Raw genomic sequence first — 25,203 nt, 5'->3', positions numbered from 1 at the left:
GCGGACACAAAAAATTTACAAGAGGAAAAGGACAAACTATAGGAAGACCTTGTGAAACTACAAGTATAATAAGGAGGTTATGAAATATGTAGCATCAACATCTACTCCAGGCCCTCTAACCCTTGTGGTACATAGGCCACCCTCCCCTACTCCTTTAATAGAATTAGATGAATATAAGAATCAAGTGGTAGGAAAAATTAAAGATTTGGAAGAGGAAGTGTAGAAACCTAAAAAGGAGAGCAAAATGCAAACTTTAGCTGCACTAGAGGATGCACTTAAGCATAGGTTAAAAGGGCTACAAGAAAATTAGAAGATACATATACTAATTACAAGGCCCTGAGCTCAGCTAAACAGAAATGCATTGAAAATGCCCTAGTGCTCAAGTCAATAGTTGATAGGTGGGAACCTAAATGTGGCACATTGTGACTTATATGCTAAATTACTCAATTTCATCCCGAGGTTCAAAAAACTTAGAAAAACTCTTGTATGATAGCCCAAGAAAAGGAGTTTGCATGGAAACATTAGCCAAATAATCAAATACCCTCCATTTTAATATGCTTTCTACTCACAACAATCTCAGTATTACCTAGGAGCGAATACACAACTTTGGCCCCATTAGAGAAGAGAAGAGACAAGATCACAAGCATCACCTACTAGGGCTCATAATTGATCAAAGCATGGTGGCATTTTTCTACAAAATAGAATATAGGGGCAAAAGAATGAGTTGTATAAAGTCTTTTTCGATTAGTATGAACAAGTGAAACATTCGTAATTAATAAAGGTCTTCCCCTCCCAATGCCAAAGATGAAAAATTTGAAGCTCGTTCAACTATCAAGGAACAATGTCCACAATCCAAATAGCTTGCACCATCTAAGCCATGTAAAGAAGATCTAAAAGGAAAAATATGGTAAAGGTTCCAAATTGCCATCAGGCTTAAGTTCCAAAGCTAAGACACAAGCCTAGGGCAAAACAACCAAGGCATCATTAAGCCACTCTTCCATTTGAATGCCAATCCTCACCCAAGGAGTAAAGTTAAATCAGGTTTACCAAAAACAAAAAGCAATAGAACTAAACTCAAAGTCCCAACTCTATTTCACATTGAGAAGAACACAAAGATTAAAAATTTAAAATTTTTAATGATGCCTCAAGGAGCAACAAGGTAACTATAGGTCATAGCAAGAACAACTCAGGCTCACATAGCAACAAGAAGAGAAAGATCAAGACAAAAGTAGGGGTCTTGAGCAAAGATTTGCATACCTAACAATCTCGTTGGAGGAGGCAAAACAAAAAACCAAGGAAGCACAAGCCTGCAACAATTTGATGCAAGTTGTATAAGACCTATACACTTGGTTTTTGGGCAAAATTCTCTCTTGTACACCAAAATTGTCCAAGGGCATTTAACTTATTGAGATTCTCATAAAGAAGGTAATGGATGTGCAATTTGTCATCATCTTTACTACCAAGCATATTGAAATCAAGGTTGAAGGAGATAAAAGACTCATGAAGCTACTAAATTCTATCTCGGAGCATGAGTTAGCAAACATTGGTGTAAGAAATTGCTACATTGCAACAATCTTTGTCACCTACGTTCTCAATATCAACTAGCTAATCAAACAATGAGAATGTTGGCAAGCATTAACAATTGAAATGGTCCTAGAATTGCCAAGAGAATTCAAATGTCTAGTTCGAAAGGGCTTCTTACCTCCTGGAACCACAAATGATGAACTATTCTCTATGGATGCTTCAAAAACAAGTGGGCAATCCAATCCACGATCTAAAATCTCCCTACTTCAACAACAACAAAAGACATTTTCAAAACAATCTAGCCACTTGCAACATTAGAAGCAAAGATCGATGCCTTAGCATTCCATCATTAAACATTTTTCATATAAAACTTCTATATCACTACCCATAAGCATGGTTGCAATTAAAAGAGGATGGAACCCCAAGATGACTAATGGACAAGTTGGTAAAGGCCCTTGCTTAGTTTCAACCACGAGTGCATGTTTTTTATTTTGATTCACCCCCCATAATCCCAACCAAATTCTCACTACAAATTCTTTATTCTACTTTAAATTCCTTACCCTTAGCCTTTTGGGAAACATATTGTTGGACTTCTAATGCCTTGACAAAAATTGGTGAATCTTAGCAAATGAAAGAATCAAAGAATGGTCCCCCCCAAGAAAGTCAAAGAGCGACCCTCCAAAGAAAGTCAAGTGAAGCTAAAAGATCAAAGGAAACCTTGGATAATGAGAATATCCCATGGAAAATGACCTAAGAAAAGATATCATGAAGATGGATGATGTGATCAATCATATAATGTCCCCATTTTTGTGCCTCCCTAAGCATCAATTGTTCCTCGAGGTTAGCCTATGACTTTGGTCCCCATAGGCTAATGAAGTGTTTAGGGGACCCTTTGTGGGTGTTTTGGGGCTTTCCAGCTGACCCTCGAATTCTTTATCCATCTCAACGATTCAATCTTTTGGTGGTTTGCCTTCTAAAGGTCTTTCAGGCTCCATTTGAACATACTATTATTAGTAAATCTCTTGAGGATTTTGGTCCCATACTATTTATAGTAAGTCAATGGAGGGTTTGAAGGTACCCCGCCTATTTATGGGTAGTTGGCAAAATAAATTAAATGTCTCAATATTGGCATTTATTGGAGTTAATGTAATAATATTAATATTAATTAAATTAATGACTTTATATTATAAGGGAATATAAGGGGCCTTTATTGCATATATTATATTAATAATACAAAGTCAATTATTAAGCCTAATTTGGATGCCAACTTTATTAAATGCCATTAAGTGAAATTAAATACATTTAATTGCCTAGGAGTCGTGGGTTTTGAAGAGGCATATAAAAGGTTAATTGAAATCTTTTTATTCACTCATTCACTTATTCATTTTGGAGAAAATCAAAGGAGATTGAAAAGCAAGGGTTTTGCTGAAGCTTCAAGCTTACTAGGAATGAAAAATCTCATAGGGGATAGTACCTACAGGTGTGAGATATCATCCAAGGGTATTCAATGGATAATCTCATCCAAAGATTATACTTGTGCATTCAATTTTGATTTACAGAGTTGCAAAATGGCATTCAAAGGATCCATTCAGGGGCAGATTGAAGATCAATCATTTGCAGATTTTAGATAGTTTAAAGATTCATAATTTCAGTCAGCTTACTGGGAATGAAAACTCTCATAGTGGATAGTACCTGCAGGTGTGAGATATCATCCAAGGGTATTCAGTGGATAATCTCATCCAAAGATTATACTTGTGCATTCAATTTTGATTTACAGAGTTGCAAAAGGGCATTCAAAGGATCAATTCAGGGGCAGATTGAAGATCAATCATTTGCAGATTTTAGATAGTTTAAAGATTCATAATTTCAGTCAGCTTACTGGAAATGAAAACTCTCATAGGGGATAGTACCTGCAGGTGTGAGATATCATCCAAGGGTATTCAGTGGATAATCTCATCCAAAGATTATACTGGTGCATTCAATTTTGATTTACAGAGTTGCAAAAGGGCATTCAAAGGATCAATTCAGGGGCAGATTGAAGATCAATCATTCGCAGATTTTAGATAGTTTAAAGATTCATAATTTCAGTCAGCTTAATGGGAATGAAAACTCTCATAGGGGATAGTACCTGCAGGTGTGAGATATGATCCAAGGGTATTCAGTGGATAATCTCATCCAAAGATTATACTTGTGCATTCAATTTTGATTTACAGAGTTTCAAAAGGGCATTCAAAGGATCAATTCAGGGGCAGATTGAAGATCAATCATTTGCAGATTTTAGATAGTTTAAAGATTCATAATTTCAGACTTCCATCTTCCATATCAAGTCGTACTTTCTCAAGGGTTGGCCACACAGCCTTGTAACATGTATGGCCAAACGTAAAGTGATTGATAAGTCATAAGGCGCAACACTTATCTCAGAGAAGATTAATAACAAAGTGAGTAGCCACATGCCTATCAGTGAACTGAAGAAATATTAAGATTATCATGTTAAGGGGTCAATTATGAAAGGGAGTATTCTAGTAGCAATAAATAAAAGACTAATATATGGAGCAATTAAGGAGCAAGCCCGATCCATGATAAATTGAAGCAAACCCGACAAAGATTGCATTTGAAAGAAAAAAAATATGATCAGCAAATAAGAATAAAAATGGCAACTTCATGTAATGTATTAAGATAGAAAGATTTGTCTATTAAAGATTAATAAATGAAACAAATGATCAAGGTTTTGTGGGCAACCAAAACACATGGTCAACTTTGTTGAATACTGGTCGACTTCTTTAGCGCCCAGGTTTTTAAAGCCTCAGTTAAGACTCTATGTCACGACCATTTGGAGTATCTCTTCTGATTGCAGGTCATGATGAGAATGAGCCTTGTCTATAGTAAATGCTCAACAAACAAAAGAAACAAGACTCGCCAAACTCGTCAAGTCCGAGCCCGAGACATGCTCGCCGAGTCTCTGGAGCTCAGACTCGGGCTCGCCCAAGTCTGGTGAGCAAACTCGCCAAACTCGGCGAGTCCCGTGCCTAGAACTCGGCCGGCATTAAGTTGGAAAAAAGACCATAAAAAAAACAGTTTTAAAAGCTATTTCAAATCCGTTTTTTTGGGTTAATTATCTCCTACCCCTAAAAGTGAACTTCATTTCATTCACTTGCAAAAATAGGAGTAAAGTAAGTTGGGAAGAAAAACAACGATGCATAAAAGAAAAACCAGCAAGGAGGAAGCTCAAGTTTTCTTCATTTTATCACATTGGGGCTGCATTGTGTCCAGATTTGGTACAACAAGAGTTGGATAGGAAGAGTTTGCAGCTCATTTCAAGCTTGTTGTAAGAGGTAAGATTGTTTTTTTGGAGATTTTTTTGCTTCTTGTATGCAAAAATTCCATTTTCTGTTCATTTATTTTGAAAGTTTTACATTTTCTTCCAAAATCTTTTGTATGTTTGTATGTACTATGTAGGGTTTGTAAAAAAAAAAAATTTAAAAGTAGGGTTTGACAAACCCTACAATGTTTTTTTTTTAAAATTTACAAACCCTACCTTAGTTTTTTTTAATGTATGTATTAATTTCATTTTGTGTTTGTAATGTTTTATTGCAGCAAACTTCACTTTCTTATTTGCCTCAACTTCAAGTTTCACAAAACTATCCTACAATGTCTACTTCAGCTTCTAGACCCCCCATTAGAAAGGACCCTGCTTGGAAATATCACGAGAATTTTTCAAGGCAAAGAAAGGGGCAAACAAAATGTACATTTTGCAAAACAATATTCTATGGAGGTATATATAGACTGAAATACCATATTGCTAGTGTGCGTGGACATGATGCCGACCCATGCCCAAAAGCACTCACTGAGGCCGTACGTGATTGTTATGTAATGGTTGAGGAAATTGAAAGGAAAAAGAAGCAAAAGGAGGATCTCGCAACCATTGGGAGAGAGGCAGCTTTAGGAAGAGGGACACAATTAGGTTGTGTTGGAGGCCCTTCTTCCTTACCTCCATATCATCCCACTCAATTTGCTACTGCTGGTGCTGGTGCTTCCACTTCTGCTTTTGTAAGTGCCAATGCCACTACCACTTCTCATGTTCCTAGCACTGGTAGTGGTAGTGGGAGTGTTAGCATTGGACCTAGGATTCATAGATCTAGGTTGGATACCTTTTTTGCGCCTCGCACTACTCCTGGGTGCTAGTAGTCGCTTGAGGGCATGGCTTGGAACAAGGAGGTCCATGATGCTGCTAAAATGGCAGTTGGCAGGTTTTGGGTCTACGGCAGTGTTCCATTCTTCACAGCTAGGTGAATGTTTTATGTTTGATTGTTTTAATTTTTATACTTTGATTGTTCGTTTTATTTTTTGCCGTGCATAGTTCATTACTACATACTTGTCTCATTTAAATTATTTGTGACAAGTCTCCTTACTGGCAAGAAATGGTTGATGTCCTCACCGTATGCGGGGTGGGGTTCAAAGCCCCTTCTGAGTCTGATTTGAGGGGACCCATTTTGACTGAGTTGGTGAATGATGTGAAGAAGGAATTGGGTGATCAACGCCAAGTATGGAGCACTAAAGGTTGCACCATCATGACTGATGGTTGGACGGATAGGAGAAATAGAACTCTCCTTAATTTTCTTGTTTCTTCTGCAGGTGATTGATTAATTTTAGTTTCATTTAGTCATTAATTTTTTATTTTTCATTTAATGATTTATTGAATGATCATTGATCTTGCTTTATTTTTTTATTTCAGGGGGCGTCGTTTTCATCAAGTCCATTAATGCCTCCGCCCATTGCAAGAATACCACCTACCTATGTGAGCAGATAGAGGAGGTGATTGATGAGGTGGGTGAGGAGAACGTGGTACAGGTGGTGAATAACAATGCAGCAAATTATGTTGTTGCAGGTAAACTTTTGATTACAAACTAATTTTGTTTGCAAATTAATTACTATTTTGTAACTTCATTAATTACAATGCAATAAATTATGTTGCTGCAAGCAAACTATTGATGGAGAGGCACCCATCTATAGTTTGGACTCCATGTGTCACCCATTGTATTGACCTCATGTTGGAGTATATTGGAAAACTCCCATGGGTCAAGAGATGTGTAGAAAGGGCGAGGAATGTGTGCAAATTTGTATATAATCATTCATGGATGTTGGCTCTTATGAGACAATACACGGAGTAGGAGTTAGCTAGCCCAGGAATCACAAGATTTGCCATGTTTTCCCCCGAGGGGTGTGTATGTTCAACAGTGCATAGCAGTACAGAAATGTAGGAAATGTGACAGTATACAGCAATGCAAGTAAACAGAAGAACTCATATGTTTGTATTCATTAATGCCAAATGCCAATACATTCAAAACATAGCTTTCTTCGACAATATCTACACATTGAAATAGGAAACCAAGTACATATATATAGGTGTCGGTACAGGTTGTCCGGTGCCAACTGCCAACAACCGTCACGTAACCACCGACCCTTAACACACGTAACATTCTAATTATAATAAGACATAATTACCCGACAACATCATCCCCCCCAAAAAAGAAGGTCGCCTCTTGACGACATACAACAAAATGGGAAATGACACTAAGACCAAACATGAAAATCAAAGCTGAGGGGGTACAGAGGGCGTCCCTAATGAAGAAGGGGTCGGTGGTGCTGCTATTGCCAACTGTTCCCTCAGCTGGTGAACCTGTTGTGTCCAATGCTGGAGATCTCACTCAGCTACCAACTGCCTCTCCCTAGATCGTTTCACCATAAAGATTGCTTCCATAAGCTCCTTTTGCTTCCCATCCAATGCCTCTAAGGTAGATGTGAGACGGGTCTCAAGGGCTGCCCGTTCTGCTACCTTCGTGTGCATGCCCTGCCGTCTCCTAGGCCAATTCTGCCTTGGCACGAGCCAACTCCTCTAGGCTGGTCACTCGGGCTCTCTGTTGTGCCAACTCCATCTCCATCGTATGCAGGCGAGTGGCTAAATCCTCCCGAGCTGTGATGTCTGCCACCCGCTTTGTCTCTACTGCCGAGGCACCATGTTGGGTATGTCTGAGCTAGTAGTACCCATCCCGGAAGACTTGCTCTACCCGTTGTTGCAGCAAGTGTATTCCACCAACCCCAGCCGTCTCCTCACTCCTCCAATCTGCCAACATCTCGGGAGTCTCCACAGCAGGCCAATCCCTGGCCTCAAAACATCTCCCAAACTCCTTAGCACACCCTCTGGTGGAAAAGGCGAGGAGTCCCTCAACAGTAGACTACACGACAGTCCGCTCCTGAATAGAGACTGCCAATCTCCATGCACTGGCCTCAACCTCTGCTGCCATCCTCTACGCACTGGCTCCCATCCCTGCCAAAAATATCTCTATGCCCTCCGGCTGGCTCTTGGTAGTGGCCTACTCCTGTTGCTGCATCTCTGTCATCTCCTCCTCAAACCCAACGGTGTCCTGCAGAAAGTCCATCGCCAACTCCTGATGTCCCACCTCCTAATGAGAACTACCCTCATCGAGGTCCACAATCTCAGGAAAGGGAAGTGGCTGGGGTGAGGCAGGCGAGGGTCCTAGTGGTGTCATGGGAGGCATCTCATAGCGACCCAGCCACGCATCCATGGTGGCATCATCATCTCCGATCACCGTGCCCTCTACTGTCGAGACCTCCGTATGTATCGGTTCCTTTCGTACGGCAGACCCAATGCAAGGAGGTTCGTTGGGACTAATGACACTGTTGGAACGTCCTCTGACGGAACTATTGTGGCGACCCTAGAGGGTGTAGGCAATGAAGGTCGGGGTCTTATTTGCCCAAATCCTAGGATGGGTACGGCTGGTATGGCTCCCATCGTCACCCCCGAAGTCTGGAGAGGTGTCAGTCCTCCATCCTGAGTCAATACTACTGGTGCATACACCAGTCGGCCTACTCCTGCAGGTCGCACTCCACCTACCGGTAATCCATGGATTGCATTCGTCACATGCCCAAAAGACACTGCATGGCCACTACTCTCCTTTGTACTAGGGGCTTTCTCTACTCCTTCCGGCTAGCAAGGCGGAATGTGTCATGACTCTGGCTGCTCCTAGAAGAAGTGTCCTCGGAATCGTCCCCTTCCTCTGCACTACAATCAGCCTCTTCTGCAGCCTCTTCTTTTGCATCCTCGTCAACTGTCTCCGTCTCCTGTTCCGTGTCTACCTTTGGTGGTCTCTGTCGCTTCCTGCTAGAATGGGCTTCCCCGCTACCTGCCATGGTATCCAGGTGGGTCCAATAGAAAATGGATGGCTGTGAAGGATCCCTCATCTCCCAAGGTTTCCAGACATGCTTCTCCAGCGATACTTGTGTGCATACAGCATTGAGGAACCACCCTATGGCGTGAAACGGCATGTAAAAAGCCTTGTGTCGCAGGATCAAGAATTCATGGATTCTATCGGACAAAACTGTTGCCCAGTTGTACACTGTCCCATTCCTCAGGCCATTCATAAGTGCAATCATGGGTACCGTCGTGTCTAATGCCCTGCTAGCTCCTGTAAGTCTGCTTTTCATAACATCCAGCAGACACTGCCAATCTCCTGGAACGATGTAGGACTTTTTCAACCCTCTTCCCTTGGGTGCCTTGATGGCAGCCCATTCTTGACCTGAGAGATCACTTCAACAAATTAACCGCAACAGTTGCTCTTTCCTTTTTGGCAACATCTTCGTGGCGTTCTTGTCTATTTTCTTTCCCTCATCTGGTATGCCAAATACCCTAGCAAAATCGTCGGGTGTAAAGGAGACGGTTACGGTGCTCTGTTGGTAAGAGAAAGTTGATGCCTTGGTCGCGTTGTCATATGTAGCCACCATCATTCGCAGACATGATTCGAAATCCCTAATGGCGAAGATGGGCATTTGAATTGCCCAATGCACCTATGCTTTCCTAAGAGATTTCTTAATTACATAATTATCTGGGGTTTCCAGCCACCAGGTCCTACATACATTTCCACTCAATCCTTCAAATGTAACAGTGTCAGGTGTGATTTTCTCCGACATTGTCTTCTTTTTGGCCTTTCCTATATCTACTGACCCTACAACTTTTACTCCAAATTGCAAGACCCGCTTACCCTTGTCCTTGGCTGTCGTGCTTCCTTCTGCCATTTTCCTTGACTTAGACGATTGGTCTAACTCAAAGATCCCAGACTCGGACTCGGCTCGGACTCGGCAAGGCCTACTCGGCTCGTGACTCGGCGACGACTCGGCAAAATAAAAAACCCTTGAAATTTAGAGATTTTTAACGATTTAAAACTTGTTTCATGCACCCATTATTGAATAAAGCTTAAAGACACTATAACATCATCAAATAGAAGCTAATTTGATCACATACATAAACATACATCCATCACATGCGTAGAAATGTAAATTGTAGCTGAAGGAAATAGAAAACATAGATATATAGAGTTATAAATGTTGTCAAATGTATATAAAATCCATGACATCAAATGTTCCCAAACATATATATAACTATAAACAAAAACAAGTCTATGGCTCAGGCTCTAGCTCATCCTCAGCCTCAGAGTTGTCTATCTGCCTCCTACAAATGCGTCTAAGGTAGTGTTGTGACCATTTCACACATGGCCCCATTTGAAATGGGGACCCCCTCTTTTTGCTCGTTTTCGCTCGCCTTTCGTTTCGTTTTTTAGGGCTTTGTTAGTCAGTCAATTGTCTGGATTTAGGGTCAAGCCTTAGGGTTTTAATTGCCGTCTTTTCAGGCCAGAATCCAGTCAGTTTTGAGAGCTTTTGAGCCTCCTTTCGTAGGATGCAATTTTGAATGTAATGAATTCGCCGAAATGGTCCATTTTCAATTGGAAATTTTGAGTGCAGAGCTTAAATTTGTCTAAGTATTGAAGATGAAATGTGAATTTTTGTCCAGTTGAGTAATTTTGACCAAATTTTGACCTTTTTGATTTTTGATCCTAGGCATTTGAAATGATTTGTTTTTGCCTTGTGAAGTGATTAAACTTGTGAAATCTTGGTATTTTGGCCTGTAGGAGCAAAATCGCTCCTGTCCCTCAGTGAAGGACCGGAGCTCGTTTTCAAATATCTTACTGTCTCTGCAGGGTCAAGATGAATTTCGAATTGCAAGTGATAAAGAAGGGCGTGATCTTTCCGTTGAATATAAATTGAAGAATTTCACGAACACGGAAATGCCTGTAGGAGCAAAATCGCTCCTGTCCCTCAGTGAAGGACCGGAGCTCAAAATCAAATATTGCTTTGTCCTTGCAGGATTTTAATGACTTGACGATTTGAAGAGGTCCAAGGAGATGTGTTTTGCCAAATGAATATAATTTGAAATGCCGTCGTGAAGGAGAATGACCCAAGATGCCAAAATCGCTCCTGTCCCTCATTCAGGGACCAGGGCGAAGTTCTTTGTAGCTCCCGTCCCTCTCCCAGGGACCAGAGCGAAATTCTTCATAGGGCACGTTCTGGGCAAAGATCAAGTCAGTTTCAGGTTTGAGGCAAGTAAAGACGATGAATTGAACACGTTGAAGACAAATTGAAGATTATGAAACGTCAACAAGGGACCTAAATGCCCAAGTTCACTCCTGTCCCTCAGGCAGGGACCAGAGCGATTTTTGTCTTAGACAAATTTCTTGCCAAGTTTGAAAGAATCCCAAGGCATGGATGGATGAAAGGAGGTATGATGACTCCGTTGAAGATAAATTTTGAAGGAGATAAGATGAAATGAAGCCTACAGGACCAATATCGCTCCTGTCCCTCTCCAAGGGACCAGGGCGATATGATGATTATATTGCCGTTCCTCCAAATTCAAGACACTCCAAGGCGAAGAACAAGGTGGCAAAGGCATTTCGAAGCGTCTTAGTCAAGCATAAAGTCACAATGATCGTCCAAATTGAAGGATTTGCACTGAAATACTCCAGTTCGCTCCTGTCCCTCAGGAAGGGACCAGAGCGATATTGATTATATTGGCCAATTCATGCAAAAATCACGTTAAGTCAATGATTTACAAGGTCATGCAAGGTCTAAGGTGTCTTTTGAAGATGATATACAAGGGTTTTGAACGTCAAAATGCTATCAATTGAGCTAAGGGACTTATATCGCTCCTGTCCTTTGGACAAGGACCAAAGCGATTTTCATTAAAACACTCATGTTCCGTCAAAATCAAGACAATGCAAGGATAGGCAAGGTCAAAGACGTCTTTTAAGAGGCAATAAACGAAGAACAAAGGTTAGAAGTTTGCAAATTTGAGCCAGGACATAAGGATCGCTCCTGTCCCTCTCCAAGGGACCAGAGCGATATTGGTTAGAACACTCGTTATCCTTTGAAGACCACGTCAAGGCAAAGTTGCACAAGGTTTTAAACATCATTTGGAAGGCGATACAAAGGAGATGGACGTTAAAATGTTACCAATTTAAGCTTGAAATGGAGAAAACACATGGATCGCTCCTGTCCCTCTCCAAGGGACAAGGGCGATGATCCTCTAAAACATCAAAAACGTCTTGTAGAATTCAAGTGAAACGAGAAAGGAATGAAAGAATAAACATTACTTGTCCCTCACAATGAAGATTGAGGTTCGAAGTTACAAAGATTTAAGTGAAAACATGAGGATCGCTCCTGTCCCTCTCCAAGGGACAAGGGCGATGATCCTCCAAACATCAAAACGCCTTGTGGAAGTTAAGTGAAACAAGCATGGAAGGATGAAACAAGATTATTGTTCGCCTTATGATGGAAATTGGGGTCCGAAGATGCAAGATCAAGGAGAAGCAATGGAGATCGCTCCTGTCCCTCTCCAAGGGACTAGGGCGATATCACATCTTAAGGACATTTATTTGCAAGACAAGTCGCTCAAGTTCGAAGGACCCAACAAAAATAACAAATTCAACGTGGAGATGGAGACCTTGGACGTAAAAAATTGCAAGAATCAAGACAAAGTGATGGATCGCTCCTGTCCCTCAGTCAGGGACCAGGGCGATGAGGTACGTATTTCCCATCTTCAAAATTTTGGCGCTAAATAAACATTTTTTTAATTTATTTAAATGCTAAAATTCGATAAAGTTTGAAAATCCAATTAAAATGGCATTTAAATATTGCGCTTGGTATTAATTAATTATTTTGCCTTGTAAAAAATCGAAATTTATTAATTAAAAATGAAGGCATTTAATAATTAATTATTAATTTAATAAAAAATCAAAGGGAGCGCTTGATATTTTATTGTTTTATGAAGGTCGGCCCTTGTTATTTATTAAAAAATCGTTTAAAATGCCTTATTTAATTACCAAGTCGGCCTATATGGAGGTGAGAGGTAAGCGCTATAAAAGGAAGGTGAAAATCTTCATTTTCACATTATCATTTTTTTGCCATTTCACATGCGATTTGGAAGACAAAGGGAGAAGTGCGAAATTGTGTTCAAATGCGAATTATATTCAAGGTGGTGCGAAGTATTAACCAAGGCATTAACATCAATCCAAGGCGCTACGAACTTGAAGTTTACATTTGAGCGAACTTGGAGATCACGTCAAAGACTTGAAGGGTGGTGAAATTGACAAGAGGAACGTTACATTGGAAGATCACGTCAAAGAACATATCAAAGGTGGCGATATTGATAAGAAAGACATTTATTTGAAGATCACGTTGAAATATCAATTTTGCCTAGGCGATTTTATTCATTTGCATTCTAGAGTTAGCTCTCTCGTGAGGTATGGCGATTTGGTTTCATTGTTTTAAGTTTTATATCGTCATAGCTTAAATTTTGAATTTTGAATTTTGAATTCCTAGCTCAATCGTTTTTTTTTAGGAAATGATAACTCAAAGACTTATCATGAAGTTTCCTAAAATATTCTCTAATCCATGTTATTTATTGCAAGATCTAGTTTCTCATTATGAAATGTTGTGTAGGTATGGCAACCCCAAAGGCGGGAGCATCCACCAGTCGTTCAGCTCTCATGAAAGAAGATCAGAAGACCGAAGAAGTGGAGACGAAGATCGTGTCGAAGTGGAGCAGCATTGGAGATACCAACTTGGGTAACTTCAGCACGAAGAAGTTTCGAGAGGTCCCTTACATTGGCAAGCCATCACCTGTCGCCCGGAGAATAATCGAGAGTGGCATCATTAAGGCGGCCGGCTTTCCTCCAGCTGTTCAGTGCCATGAGTTGATGATCGAGTGTGCTCGTCACTATGATCCACAGTCCAGAACGATCGTGTCCAATGAGGGAAACACTTTGGCGTACCTTTCAGAGGAAGCTATAAGTGAAGCTTTCCATCTTCCAGAGCACAGGGACATGATATATAAGAGCATAGAAGGAGCCAGGTCAATGTACGAAGATGATCCAGATGCTTGCCTAAGCATAATTAACAAGAACTAGCTACTCAAGAGTCGTCCCCGTCTGAGCAAGGTCCCGGACACACCGCACAGGATTGATTTCCAGGAGGAGTACAGAGATTTGATTACCATGCTCAACCGAGTTATAGGAGCCCCTCACGCCTTCTATTTTGAGAAGTGGATGTTCTACTTCATCCAGGTGATTGTTCAAGGAAAAGGTACGATACATTGGGCTAGAATGATTAGCCATGGCTTAGACGTACAGTTGAGGAGGCTCAAGGCTACCAAGTCCTTCCACATGAGTTCATACGTCATCTATGCCTTGATCAGGAGTTTTGAGTACGCAAGACTACCTCACAGAGGAGTGATTGGAAGAGGACCCGGCGAGGTCAGAGCTTGTGATTCCTATACCTACTTGCATCATCCGCCAGGAAGCAACTACAAGCTAGTTAATGATACCTTCACAATGAACATCACAAGGACGTTGCAAGGTGGGATTCACAACAGGTTATCTCAGGATGCACAGGAATTCATAAAGAGGTACGGTGCTTGGTTCATTCAGTTTCCGAAGTTCACTTATATTAGAGTGCATGGATGTCCTTTACCTCCATACATGTTGCCGAGATATCCGACAGACAGAATTGTGTTACTTGAAGTAACAAGGCAGTTGGCAGCATATGCGAAGGCATTCAGACACAGACATCAGAATGGAGTTCCAGTACCTATCATTTTGGGCAATTCAGTTGAGGTATGTCCTAATGCTTTAGCCATGGATGACGCAGAGAAGGAATTAGCCTTGTATTCGTTTTCATCTTTTGCTTTGAGAGAAAGCTTTGATCCACATGGACATTTAGAGGAGACGGTCGGCAGAAGGTTTAGGCATGAGTACCAAATAGAAGATTTTATGATGAATCTCTTAGATGATCTTGAAGTGAAACGGAAAATGCATTCTAGATTGCCTTTGGATTTCATCAAGAAATGCAGGATTTATAGAGTTGCCAACCAAGCTCAGGACAGTGGCAGGCATATCCAGTCATCCTATGATCGAGAAAGCAAATCAATAAGGTTAGATTGGAATGAGCCCGAGGTCGTGGATTTAGATGCTTTAATGGCTCCAGTCTTGTCTTGTACTCGCAGATGGGTTGACGTACAGCATCAGATTTTGAGAGAACAAGGTATAGCTATCACTTTCACTTTGGAAGAGAAACCAGCCGAAGGTGGAGCTAGTGTGAGTGAAGGCAATCCTAATCCTAGAAATTCAAGTGAAGGTAACCTTCGATATGCCAGTGAGGGCAATCTCCATCCAAGAGGTTCGAAGAGGAAAGAGAGACCTGGAAAGAGAGAATCTTCCAAGAAGAAACAAGAGCCCAACCGAGATCGTTCATCCGGCACATCTTCTCAACAGGAGAAAAGGACACTTCAAGTGGAAGAATCCATGGAGTCGATGGTACAGAACGACAGGCAGGAAGAAGGACAGGCACAACAAGGGTCACCAGATGGATCTCTCCAAGATTATGATTTAGATGAAGATAAAGAAGACAATGAAATGACATCTCCTCCCAGACAAGAAGAAATAGTGCATAAAGAAATACAAGTTCAAGAGACAAGATCGGCCATCCCAGATTGGTTGAAGGAAAGATTAACCAAGGTGATTGTAGTAGAGGACGAAGATAATGCAATTGATTTAGAGAGCCTTGTTGGACGTTCACACGAAGTAACAGAAAAGAGGAAGGCTACCAAGATGTCCAAGATGATTCGAGATGAGACTGGATCCAGGAAATTGCAGATAGCTACAACGGCAGTAGACAAATATGAAAGTGAGATCTTAGCAGAGGAATATGATATACAGACATTTGAGCTAGGACCATCCACAGTAGAGCAGACATTGGATGATGCCACCGATTCATTTGAAGCATTGAAGGACAAGCTCAGAGAAGAAATGGAGAAGAATAGAAAGCTTGAGAGAGAGAGAGGTGCATGGAGGACATATTTCAGTCACATCAATGAACCTTTGGGACGTCAGGATCCAGCTAGGTCACCAGTGCAGGCACTTCCACTTCAATCAATCAATGAGGCAGAAAGATTCAGGAATATGGTCCAGCGTACAAGTACTTGGATGGATAAATCTCATACAGTGGCCATAGAGTTTGTAACAAGGATGATGAAGATTATTCATCAAGCTATCCAGGTTCTTGAGATAATCCACAATTTGATGATAACAGTAGCTGCATTTGCTCATACTAAGGATGTTATCATTCCTGTCTTGAAAGTAATAAGACACACATCAAGGAAGGTCTTAGCACAAGAGAAGATCATGGATGGAGGACCTCACAGTTTGCTTCAGTGGTCAACCTTACTCCATATGAAGAGTGTTTTCTTTGAGGACATCAGTACTAGGTGTAGCCAAGTTGAGGAGGTGATCAATCCGATCCAGGACAGGGTATTTGAGGTACTTCGTACCATTCTTGGCAGAAGGATCGAGGTCGAGACAGATGTGGATATGCAGGAATTAGAGGATAGAATCAAGGTCATCTTTTGCAAGGACGCTAATGTTACAGATGAGCAATATGATCAGATGTTTGCCACCATGCTCCTGATTGAAAGAACAAAGGAACTTGAATCTACTTGGGACGCAGCTCTTCTAGATGCATTCGATCAGGTCATCCACTTGGAAGAGAGTATGAAGAATCTTCCCGAGATTCCAATTGCAGAAATCGAAGGAATCGTGACAAGATTCATTGCATATGCTAAAAAAGAACATTGGAAAGGGAATAAGATTCTAGATGAAAGGTTGTTATAGATGACATGGCATCTTATTTGTCATTGGTTTATGTCTCCTAGGTTTTTGTGCCAAATTTAATATTTGGCTATGTATTTAATATTGTTCAGTAAAAAGGAGGCCATTTGTAACAAACCCTAATTAGGGTTTAGGTGTCATGATCTTGACCGTTGATCTACTTTCAATCTGGACCTTTCATTGTACTTGAGGATGCTATTTATACCCTCATTTTTCATTTCATTTGTAACTAGAGTAATAGAGAAGAGAGATAGCTAAGAGATTAGAAGTTAGAAGCAATTTTATTTTGTAGCAAGATTGAGTTTTGAAGAGAGGAATTCAAGCAATTGTTGTACATGATGACTTGGAAATCAATAAAATATTGAAGTTATGGTGTTTTGTTGCAACTTTCTTGGTTATCTTCATGGTTGTTTAATCCACTTGAATCATGCTCAATCAAAGTAGTGTGTTAGTTTGAAGGACATAGTGTGAGACTTGATCTTTGGTAGGATTCGTAATCCAAACCACTAGCTTCTTGCTGATTGTAGGAACGCCTTGCGTGGTCGACGGGAGAATACCTTGAATCCCTTAAACTTCAATCATGATTGTATCTTAGATATGTACCTTCGTGGTAGTATCTTTGATCTTTGATGTATTGAATATCATTTTGTTACCTTAGAAGATCGCACTAATTTCAATTGAGTTGTTATCTTATGGCAAAATTGAAGTTGGTTGAATCTTGCCAAGTCTTGTCCATACGAAGTCATTCTTAGGGTTAGGCTAGATTAGACCTCTTTCAAACCCTACTCTTTTGTTATTTTTGAATAGTTTCTTAGTTTAGCAAATCTTGAACTTTCAGAATGCGTAAGACCCCTTGAAGGAAACAGCAAATCACATCATACCGCTGGAAGCTTGTCCACACGTAGAGACCCTACTAACCAGAACCTTGGAGTCTTCCTAACTGATCCTTTATGCGAATCTTCAGCAGATAGAGACTTTTTCTCAAGAGAGGATAAGATGCCTATTGGTATTTTATTCTGTGTATGATGGTGTATAAAATACGCGTCAACAGGTAGGTCCTGGATGACTGAGAAGCCATAGTCTCCGCTTGTGAGGTGCCTGTGCCGGATCGTGCTCTATCCTCCTCCTCTGCCATAGCCACAGCCTCAGCCTCTCTGTCTGCCTGGTCAACCCACTCATGGTCCTCCTCAGTGAAGACGGGATCGGTAGACTCAGTGATCCACTCAGACTCTGGATCGATCTCCGCTAAAGTGATCGGAGAGGAGTCAATGTCCAAAATCTGTCTGGTCCTAAGACGGAGGTTGTAATGAACAAAAACAAGATCATTCAACCTCTCCACAGACAATCTATTACGCCTCTTCGAGTGGATGTGCTCGAACATGGACCAATTGCGCTCACATCCAAAAGCACTGCATGGCTGACTCAAAATACGGATGGCAATTTTTTGAAGGTTTGGGGTTGAGGGCCCAAACATTTGCCACCATCTCTTTGAAATAACGAAAAAAAAAAAAAAATCAAACTCATTTCCATTTTTAAGGCTAGATTATAAAATCAAAAATTAAAATGCATAAGCCATAAACTTAAGAATCTTAAGTTTACATATATTTTTACCTGGCTGCAATTGTGTTCGAGCCTCTATGCACATGCTGCTTGCGAAGATTGCCCCTTCTCGATTATTATATTTATCCAGCTGGAGCGTTGTACTTGAGGCTGTGCCATCAGTACACAACTTCTGAACCACTGTATACAGGCCACTAAGAACCTCCTCATCCGCCTTGAAGTCATCACGGAATCAAAATGCCGGATTGAGGTAATAGGCTGCTGCATGGATGGGCCTGTGAAGCTGGTTCTGCCATCTCCTATTAATAATCTCCCAAATGGGGCCATACTTATCCTCATCTCCTGCATATATGGACCTAATGGCCTCCTTGGCCCTATCCATACCCTCATATATATAGCCCATAGAGGGCTTCTCCCCATCAACAACTCGTAGGAGAACTATGAGGGGCTCAGTGACCTACACATAATGTTAAACAAAAACAATTAAGTCACAAATTAAATTAAAAAAAAAGAAAAATTGCAAAGTTAAATTGTTAATAGATTAAAATTAAATTACTAAATAGTAGATACTAGATAGTAGATACTAAATGTTAAATTGTAATAAATTTACCTACATGGTTTCTCCACAGGGGGTCCAAAAACTTGGCTCATCAAAAATGCAATTTATCACATCTATCCCTGCAGTGGTCGTAGCATAGGATGAGGAAGTCCACTCCTCACCAACAAACATACGCCTCAAAGCCGCCTTTGATTTTATCAAGGATTTCAATGTGAGGAAGTTTGAGGCAAACCTCGTGATACCAGGACGAGCCAACTCCTTTTGCCCCGTGTATTGCCTCATAATGCTAAGGACCAATGCATGATTGTAGATAAACTTGCTAATATTTTTGGCCCTTTCAACTATTGATTTCACCCATTCAAGCTTACCAATATCCTCCAACATGAGGTCAAGGCAATGGGCCGCACAAGGAGACCAAAAAAATTTCGGGTGCCTCTCCATCAAAAGTTTACCTGCAGCAATTTTAAGTTAATTAGAAATTTTGATGTGTTAAGAAAATTTTAAATAATCATAGATGCCTCTCCATCAAGACTTGAAAAGTTCAAAATTTACCTGCAGCAACATAACTTGCTGCATTATCTGTCACCACCTGCACCACATTTTCTTCCCCCACCTCTTGTATGACTTCCTCAATAGCCTCACATAAGTATGTGGCATTTTTCACATGTGAGGAAGCATCAATAGACTTCAAGAACATGGTGGATCCTGAAAATAGAGTTTCAAACTTTCAACAAATCAAAATTTAATTTATTCAATGCATTTAGGGAAGTACAAATTAGAATGAATCATGATCAATCACCTCCGCAAGAAACAAGAAAATTTAGGAGTGTTCTATTCCTCCTATCCGTCCAACCATCTGTCATGATGGTGCAACCCTTTTGGCTCCAAGACTGTCGGTGGTCCTCTAGCTCAACTTTCATATCCTCAACCATTTGTAACAAGAGGGGGCCACTTAACTTAGCATCGGTAGGGGCTTTAAACCCCGCACCACAAATGGTTATGGAATCTACCATGCCTTGCCAATAAGGAGACCTGTCACAAATAGATTATGATTAGACAAAGTAGAGTTCAACTTCAAACTATAAATTTACTTTTAAACTTAAAGCAATCAAATCAAAAAGAATTACCTGGCTGCAATAAATGGAATGTTGCAAAAGTACCAAAACTTGCAAATTTGTTTTCTTGCAGCATCATGAACCTCCTTGTTCCAACCCATGCTCTCAAGCGAGGGTTGTGCCCCAGGAGTACTACGTGGCACAAAATAACTATCCAACCTGGATTTCCGAACTCTAGGTTTAAGGTAATAGTGCCACTAGGAGGAGTAGAAGTAGAAGCACTAGCACTAGCAGAAGCACTAGGGCGAAAGGGAGGCATGGAAGAACCCTCTCCAACACAGCCTACGGATGTGGATGCGGATGCGGATGCAGATGCGGATGCGGATATGGGTGCATGGGAGCCAATAGCACTTAACTCTTCCAATTGCCTCTTCTTAGTTAACTTTTCTTGTTCATGTGTTTCTAATTGGACATAACAGAAACGTTTTGCCTCAGGAGTTTGTAATTTGCATACCTCCATATCATGGCCAGGTATGCTGGCAATATGGTATTTAAATCTATTGATGCCACCAAAATTAATTTCTTTACAAAAAAAACATTTTGTTTGATTTTTTTGTCTGCCAATAAAGTCTTCAGTATATTTCCAAGCCTCATCCTTTTTAGGCATTGTGAAAAATGAATGTTTTTTAAACGTGAAGGCTGCTGCAATAAGAAAATTTAATAAAGTTATAAACTAATAGAAAAAATCAGCAAACCCTACTTTTAAAAAAAATAAAATTGTAAATACATGTTTACAATTTTTTTCTTAAAAAATGTAGGGTTTGCACTTTGCTATTATTCTACTTCTCTCATTGAAATTAAGCTAAAAAAATAAAAACATTCAAGATTTGGAAAGTTAACTATTAAACTTAAAAAAAATTAACAAACAAATGAAAAAAATCCATTAACATACCTAAAAAAACCAGCAAAATCTACCTTACCTCTTTCAAATGAGTTGAGAAGTCTTGCTTTGGACTCCTTGATGCTCTCAATGCAAGCCTATGGCCTCCCCAATGTGATTTGTGGTCTCCTTGATGCTCTTATTCCTTGCTGGTTGCAAACCTATGGCCTCTTGTTTTCCTTCCTCTCTCTCACTTTTCCTCTCTTCTTCTCACAACTAACAATTAGAAGACCTTTTAGGGTTATATGAAAGAGAAAGGTAAAAAGAAACAAATGAAAAAGCTTTTATTTTTTTTGTTTTTTAAAATCGGAATTGCCCATTCGCGCGGCCGAGTCCGAGCCGCGAGTCAGCAAAACTCGCCGAGCTTGGCTCGACTCACCAACTCAGCGAACTCGCCTGACTCGCGGCGAGTCTGGGATCTCTGGTCTAACTGCTGCAACCGTTTTCTCCAATCCAGCTTTCCTAATCTCGGTTTTCCTAACTCCATCAACTGGTTGTAATTGCCTGTATCCACACTTAAATATTTTCAATTACTGTTATTTCTCACCTTGTACGGCGATTTATCTCCTTTTATGCTATCCCGTGTACTGCAAGTTGTACGACTTTTGTGCTTCTTGTGACCTGTATGGGTTGCACGGAAGCCTTGTCTTTTCGCTCAATTCGCTTCACATACCACTAGTACGGATTCCACTTCTACACTTTCTAATTTGTACAGATGACTATGGGTGTGTGGACTCTCTTAGACTTCCAACTTTGCTAAACTCGGTCGCTTGTGTACGGATTTAACCGTACGTGCGGAAGTGGAATTGGTGTCTTTGCTTGTTTGGTTTTCGCTGTACGCACTTATGGCGCCAACTTGTATGGATTTTAACTTGGCACAGTTTGCTCTGCAACTCTAGTCGTACGGAAATCATCGTGGTATCTCACCGTACAGTTCCTCCTTCTCACTTGGTCGTACGTTATCTTCTGCTCACTTGGTCGTACATTGCCCTCTAGTCGTCGTATGGTTTGTCTTCTACTACTACCGTACGGATTTGATTGTAGTTGTACTGCCCAATTTAATGCCCGTCGTACGGATTTCTATGTCGTGGCCGTACAGATGCGTCCTCCCTTTCCGTCCGGATTAAGGGATATCCCGTACGATCAATCTTTATTTTGTTTGTTCCCTCGCCGTACATCCTCCTTGTGTTCTTTCTACTTTCTGTCGTACGGTGTACGGCCTTTTCACCGTACGGTATGTGTGAACACTTCTCTTTTTTTTTCTTTTTTTTATTCAAATTTTTTTTCAATTTTTTTTTTTCAAAAAAAATAAATTAAATAATTACCTTTTCAATTTGTCCAGCTGGGCCCCGTCTCCGGATGAACTGCATCATTCCACTGCTGCCTGTGGTGGTAAATTTTCAATTTCAATCCGTTTACCGTCTCCTTTATCGGTTGGTCACCCAATGTTGACAACTTAATTGCTCCATTCGCAACTACCTCGCGGATTTTATATGGCCCCAGCCATCGGACTTTAAATTTCCCAAGCTTAATCTCATTCCGCCCAATATACTTCAACACCCACTGACCTGGACAAAATTCCATGCGCCGAATGTGCTTGTCATGCCAAAATTTTCGTCTTTGTTGGGCAGCTTCAATGGCCCATTGGGCCATCATTCTGCATTCATCCAGCTTGCCTAACACGTACAGCCACTCCCGCAGGCTTTCCATATTTCCTAGGCGATTCTCGATCACAATCCTTAAACTCAGAACCATGAATTATGTCAACACAATGGCCTCCTGGCCGTACATTAACTGAAAGGGTGTCTAGCCTGTGGTGACTTTGTAGGTGGTCCTATATGCCCATAGTACGGATGGCAACTTCTCCTCCTGCTCAACTCCGCAGGACTTATATATTACAGACACCAATATTTTATTAGTGGCCTTGGCCTACCCGTTGGCCCTCGAGTAGTATGGGCTTGACAAGGAATGAAAAATCTTGAATTCCATCATGAGCAGCTTAATAACATGATTCACAAAGTGCCCACCACGATCACTCATCAGTTGGATTGGGATGTCGTACCTTGTAATAATTTGTTCATAAATGAACTTGGTTGTACTCAAAGCTGAGTTATCCGGCAATGCTCGCACCTCAACCCACTTCGTAAGGTATTATGTCGCCACCACAATGTAACAACATCTTCGTGTTTTGTTGGCCTTCAAAGGTCCAATGAAATTCAGACCCCAGCGTTCAAACAACTCTTGGGCATGGGATGGATTGAGGGGCATAAAATCCCGTTTTAATGGTTTTCCTGCCCTCTGGCACATATCACAGCCCACCACCCATTCCCATGCATCATTATACAAGGTGGGTAGTTGGTAGCCGAGCGAGATCTATGTTGTAAGACAGCCTTGAGACGTATGGTTGTTGGTGAGGAGTGGACTTCCTCATCCTATGTCGCCACCCCTATAGGGAAAGATTTTGCAGACTGCATTTTTCTAAGTTACCGAATCGGAATCGGAATCGGAATCAGAATCGGGTGCATGGGTACGACACGTTGGTACAGCAAAAAAAAAATTGAAGGCTTGGGTACGTTTGGGTACTTCTAGACAAAAAAATATAAAAAATTGTTAATATATAGTAATAATTATTATTTTATTTATACTTAATAGTTAATAATGTTGTATAATATTAAATCTATAACTACAATTTTTAAATTATCTATATCAATTTATAATTTTACCATATAATTATGAATATATAGTTTGATAAACACTATGTTAATATAGTATATAATAATTTAAATTTTAAAACTATTATATAAAATTATAATCAATTGTTAAACTATAAGTATAAATGAAACTATTACAGGTGGGGAGGGATTATAATTATCGCCAATCGAATAGGATTAGATGAAAATATTTCCCGACCAAACCACATCAACTGAGTGTGCATTTACCGCTGGCTTTCCCAGACTTACCAAACACAGAGGGCTACTGGCGTCGCTTATTATGATTCCCGTCATAATTTTTTTCCAGACATAACAAACACAGAGCATTTAATTATTTTGATTCCCGACATTGGTTTTCAATTCATATATTTTATTAAATATAAACGAAACGCCAACAATTTAAATACTATATTTGCAATAGTGGATTTTGTCTGTAACAAAGCAAGGGTTTTATTTGTAGTGCAGACCGCAAGAGATAGAAGTGTTTTTAAGTTTTCCAAAGGTCGGGCTGGCAGAATAAGCGAAAAAAACCCCTCATATTCTGATGTCCGACATGGATTTGTCAAAAAAAACGTGATGAAATCGCTACATTATTCCAAATTCGTCAAGATTCTTGGTTGGAAAAGTGGATGCGTTTCCAAGGCTAAATGAAGGAACCCACAAGGATTCCACAAGGATTCCAGGACGATTCAGATTCAGAAACGAATCGTACCTGGAATCTGCAGGAAAAATGGAAGTACCGATAACTTAGGCATTTTTTATGAGCAAGACATTTGGGGCCCTTGTGATGAGATAGTGAAGGTAAATTTTTTATTGTTTCTACAATTTAACTTGTTGTTTTATAACTTATTCATCATATTCTCTTATTTGCTCATTTTTCTAAATTACACAATATTTTCAATTTTGCAGTTTGTTAAGCCCTTGGTGGTTCTGTTGCGAGTTGCGAATGGAGAAAAGACCGCAATGGGCTACATATATGAGGGCATGGATAGGGTGAAGGAGAGCATCAGATCCGTCTATGGAGCAGATCAGAGAAAGTATGGTCCCATTTGGGACATCATTAATAGGAGATGGCATCATCAACTTAATAGGCCCATCCATGCAACAGCATATTATCTGAATCCGGCATACCACTTTAGCCCTACTTTCAAGGTTGATGTGGAGATCCTTGATGGGCTATACCATATCTTGGAGAAGATGGCACCTCCTGGTTCTACTCAGACAGAGCTTATGCGAGAGCTACAGTTGTTCTCAAATGCACAAGGGGAGACCTTCTCTCGTCCTATCGCCAAAGAAAGTAGGACAACTATGATGCCCGGTAAAAATAAATTGTAAGGCTTAATTTTAGTTTTATTGTATATTGTTAAATGAGTTTATGAGTGAGACTAATTTTATTTAATTTTCTCATTTCAAACTCAGATAATTGGTGGAGCTTTTTTGGCCCAATGACACCAAATCTTCAGAAGTTGGCCATTCGCATCTTGAGCCAATCATGCAACGCATATGGTTGTGAGCGCAATTGGAGTATGTTTGAGCACATACACTCCAAGAGGCGCAATAGACTATCCATGGAGAAGATGAATGATCTCGTCTTTGTTCACTACAACCTCCGCCTGAGAATGAGAAAGAATGCATTAGCTGACATCTCTCCTATCATTCTAGATGAGATTGATCCTGAGGCAAAGTGGGCCACTGAGGCAGATCCTGTGGCTGTCTTTAGTGATGATGACACTGATTGGATCGACTAGGTAGATATAGAGGCTGAGGTTGTAGCCATGGCAAAGGA

At 40.5% G+C, this 25,203-nt stretch overlaps 2 protein-coding genes across 2 annotated transcripts; both read right to left on the bottom strand.

Moving 5' to 3' along the window:
• Positions 1–18,762: 18,762 nt before the first annotated feature.
• On the bottom strand, positions 18,763–20,257 carry LOC131063659 (uncharacterized). Its single transcript, XM_057997556.2, has 4 exons — positions 19,839–20,257; positions 19,511–19,743; positions 19,264–19,416; positions 18,763–19,163 (listed from the first exon to the last, which is right to left on the bottom strand). Exons 1-4 carry the CDS (start codon positions 19,925–19,927, stop codon positions 18,763–18,765), a joined length of 876 nt encoding a protein of 291 aa, XP_057853539.2. The 5' UTR covers positions 19,928–20,257.
• A 1,778-nt stretch (positions 20,258–22,035) lies between these two features.
• On the bottom strand, positions 22,036–22,461 carry LOC131063658 (uncharacterized). Its single transcript, XM_057997555.2, has one exon. The coding sequence runs from the start codon at positions 22,459–22,461 to the stop codon at positions 22,036–22,038; it is 426 nt and encodes a 141-aa protein (XP_057853538.1).
• Between the last annotated feature and the right edge of the window lie 2,742 nt (positions 22,462–25,203).

This window comes from Cryptomeria japonica, chromosome 9, assembly GCF_030272615.1.
Source record: "Cryptomeria japonica chromosome 9, Sugi_1.0, whole genome shotgun sequence".
Classification (NCBI taxonomy): domain Eukaryota; kingdom Viridiplantae; phylum Streptophyta; class Pinopsida; order Cupressales; family Cupressaceae; genus Cryptomeria; species Cryptomeria japonica.
The sequence above is the reverse complement of the archived record's forward strand: the minus strand, read 5'-3'. Positions and strand labels throughout refer to the sequence as shown.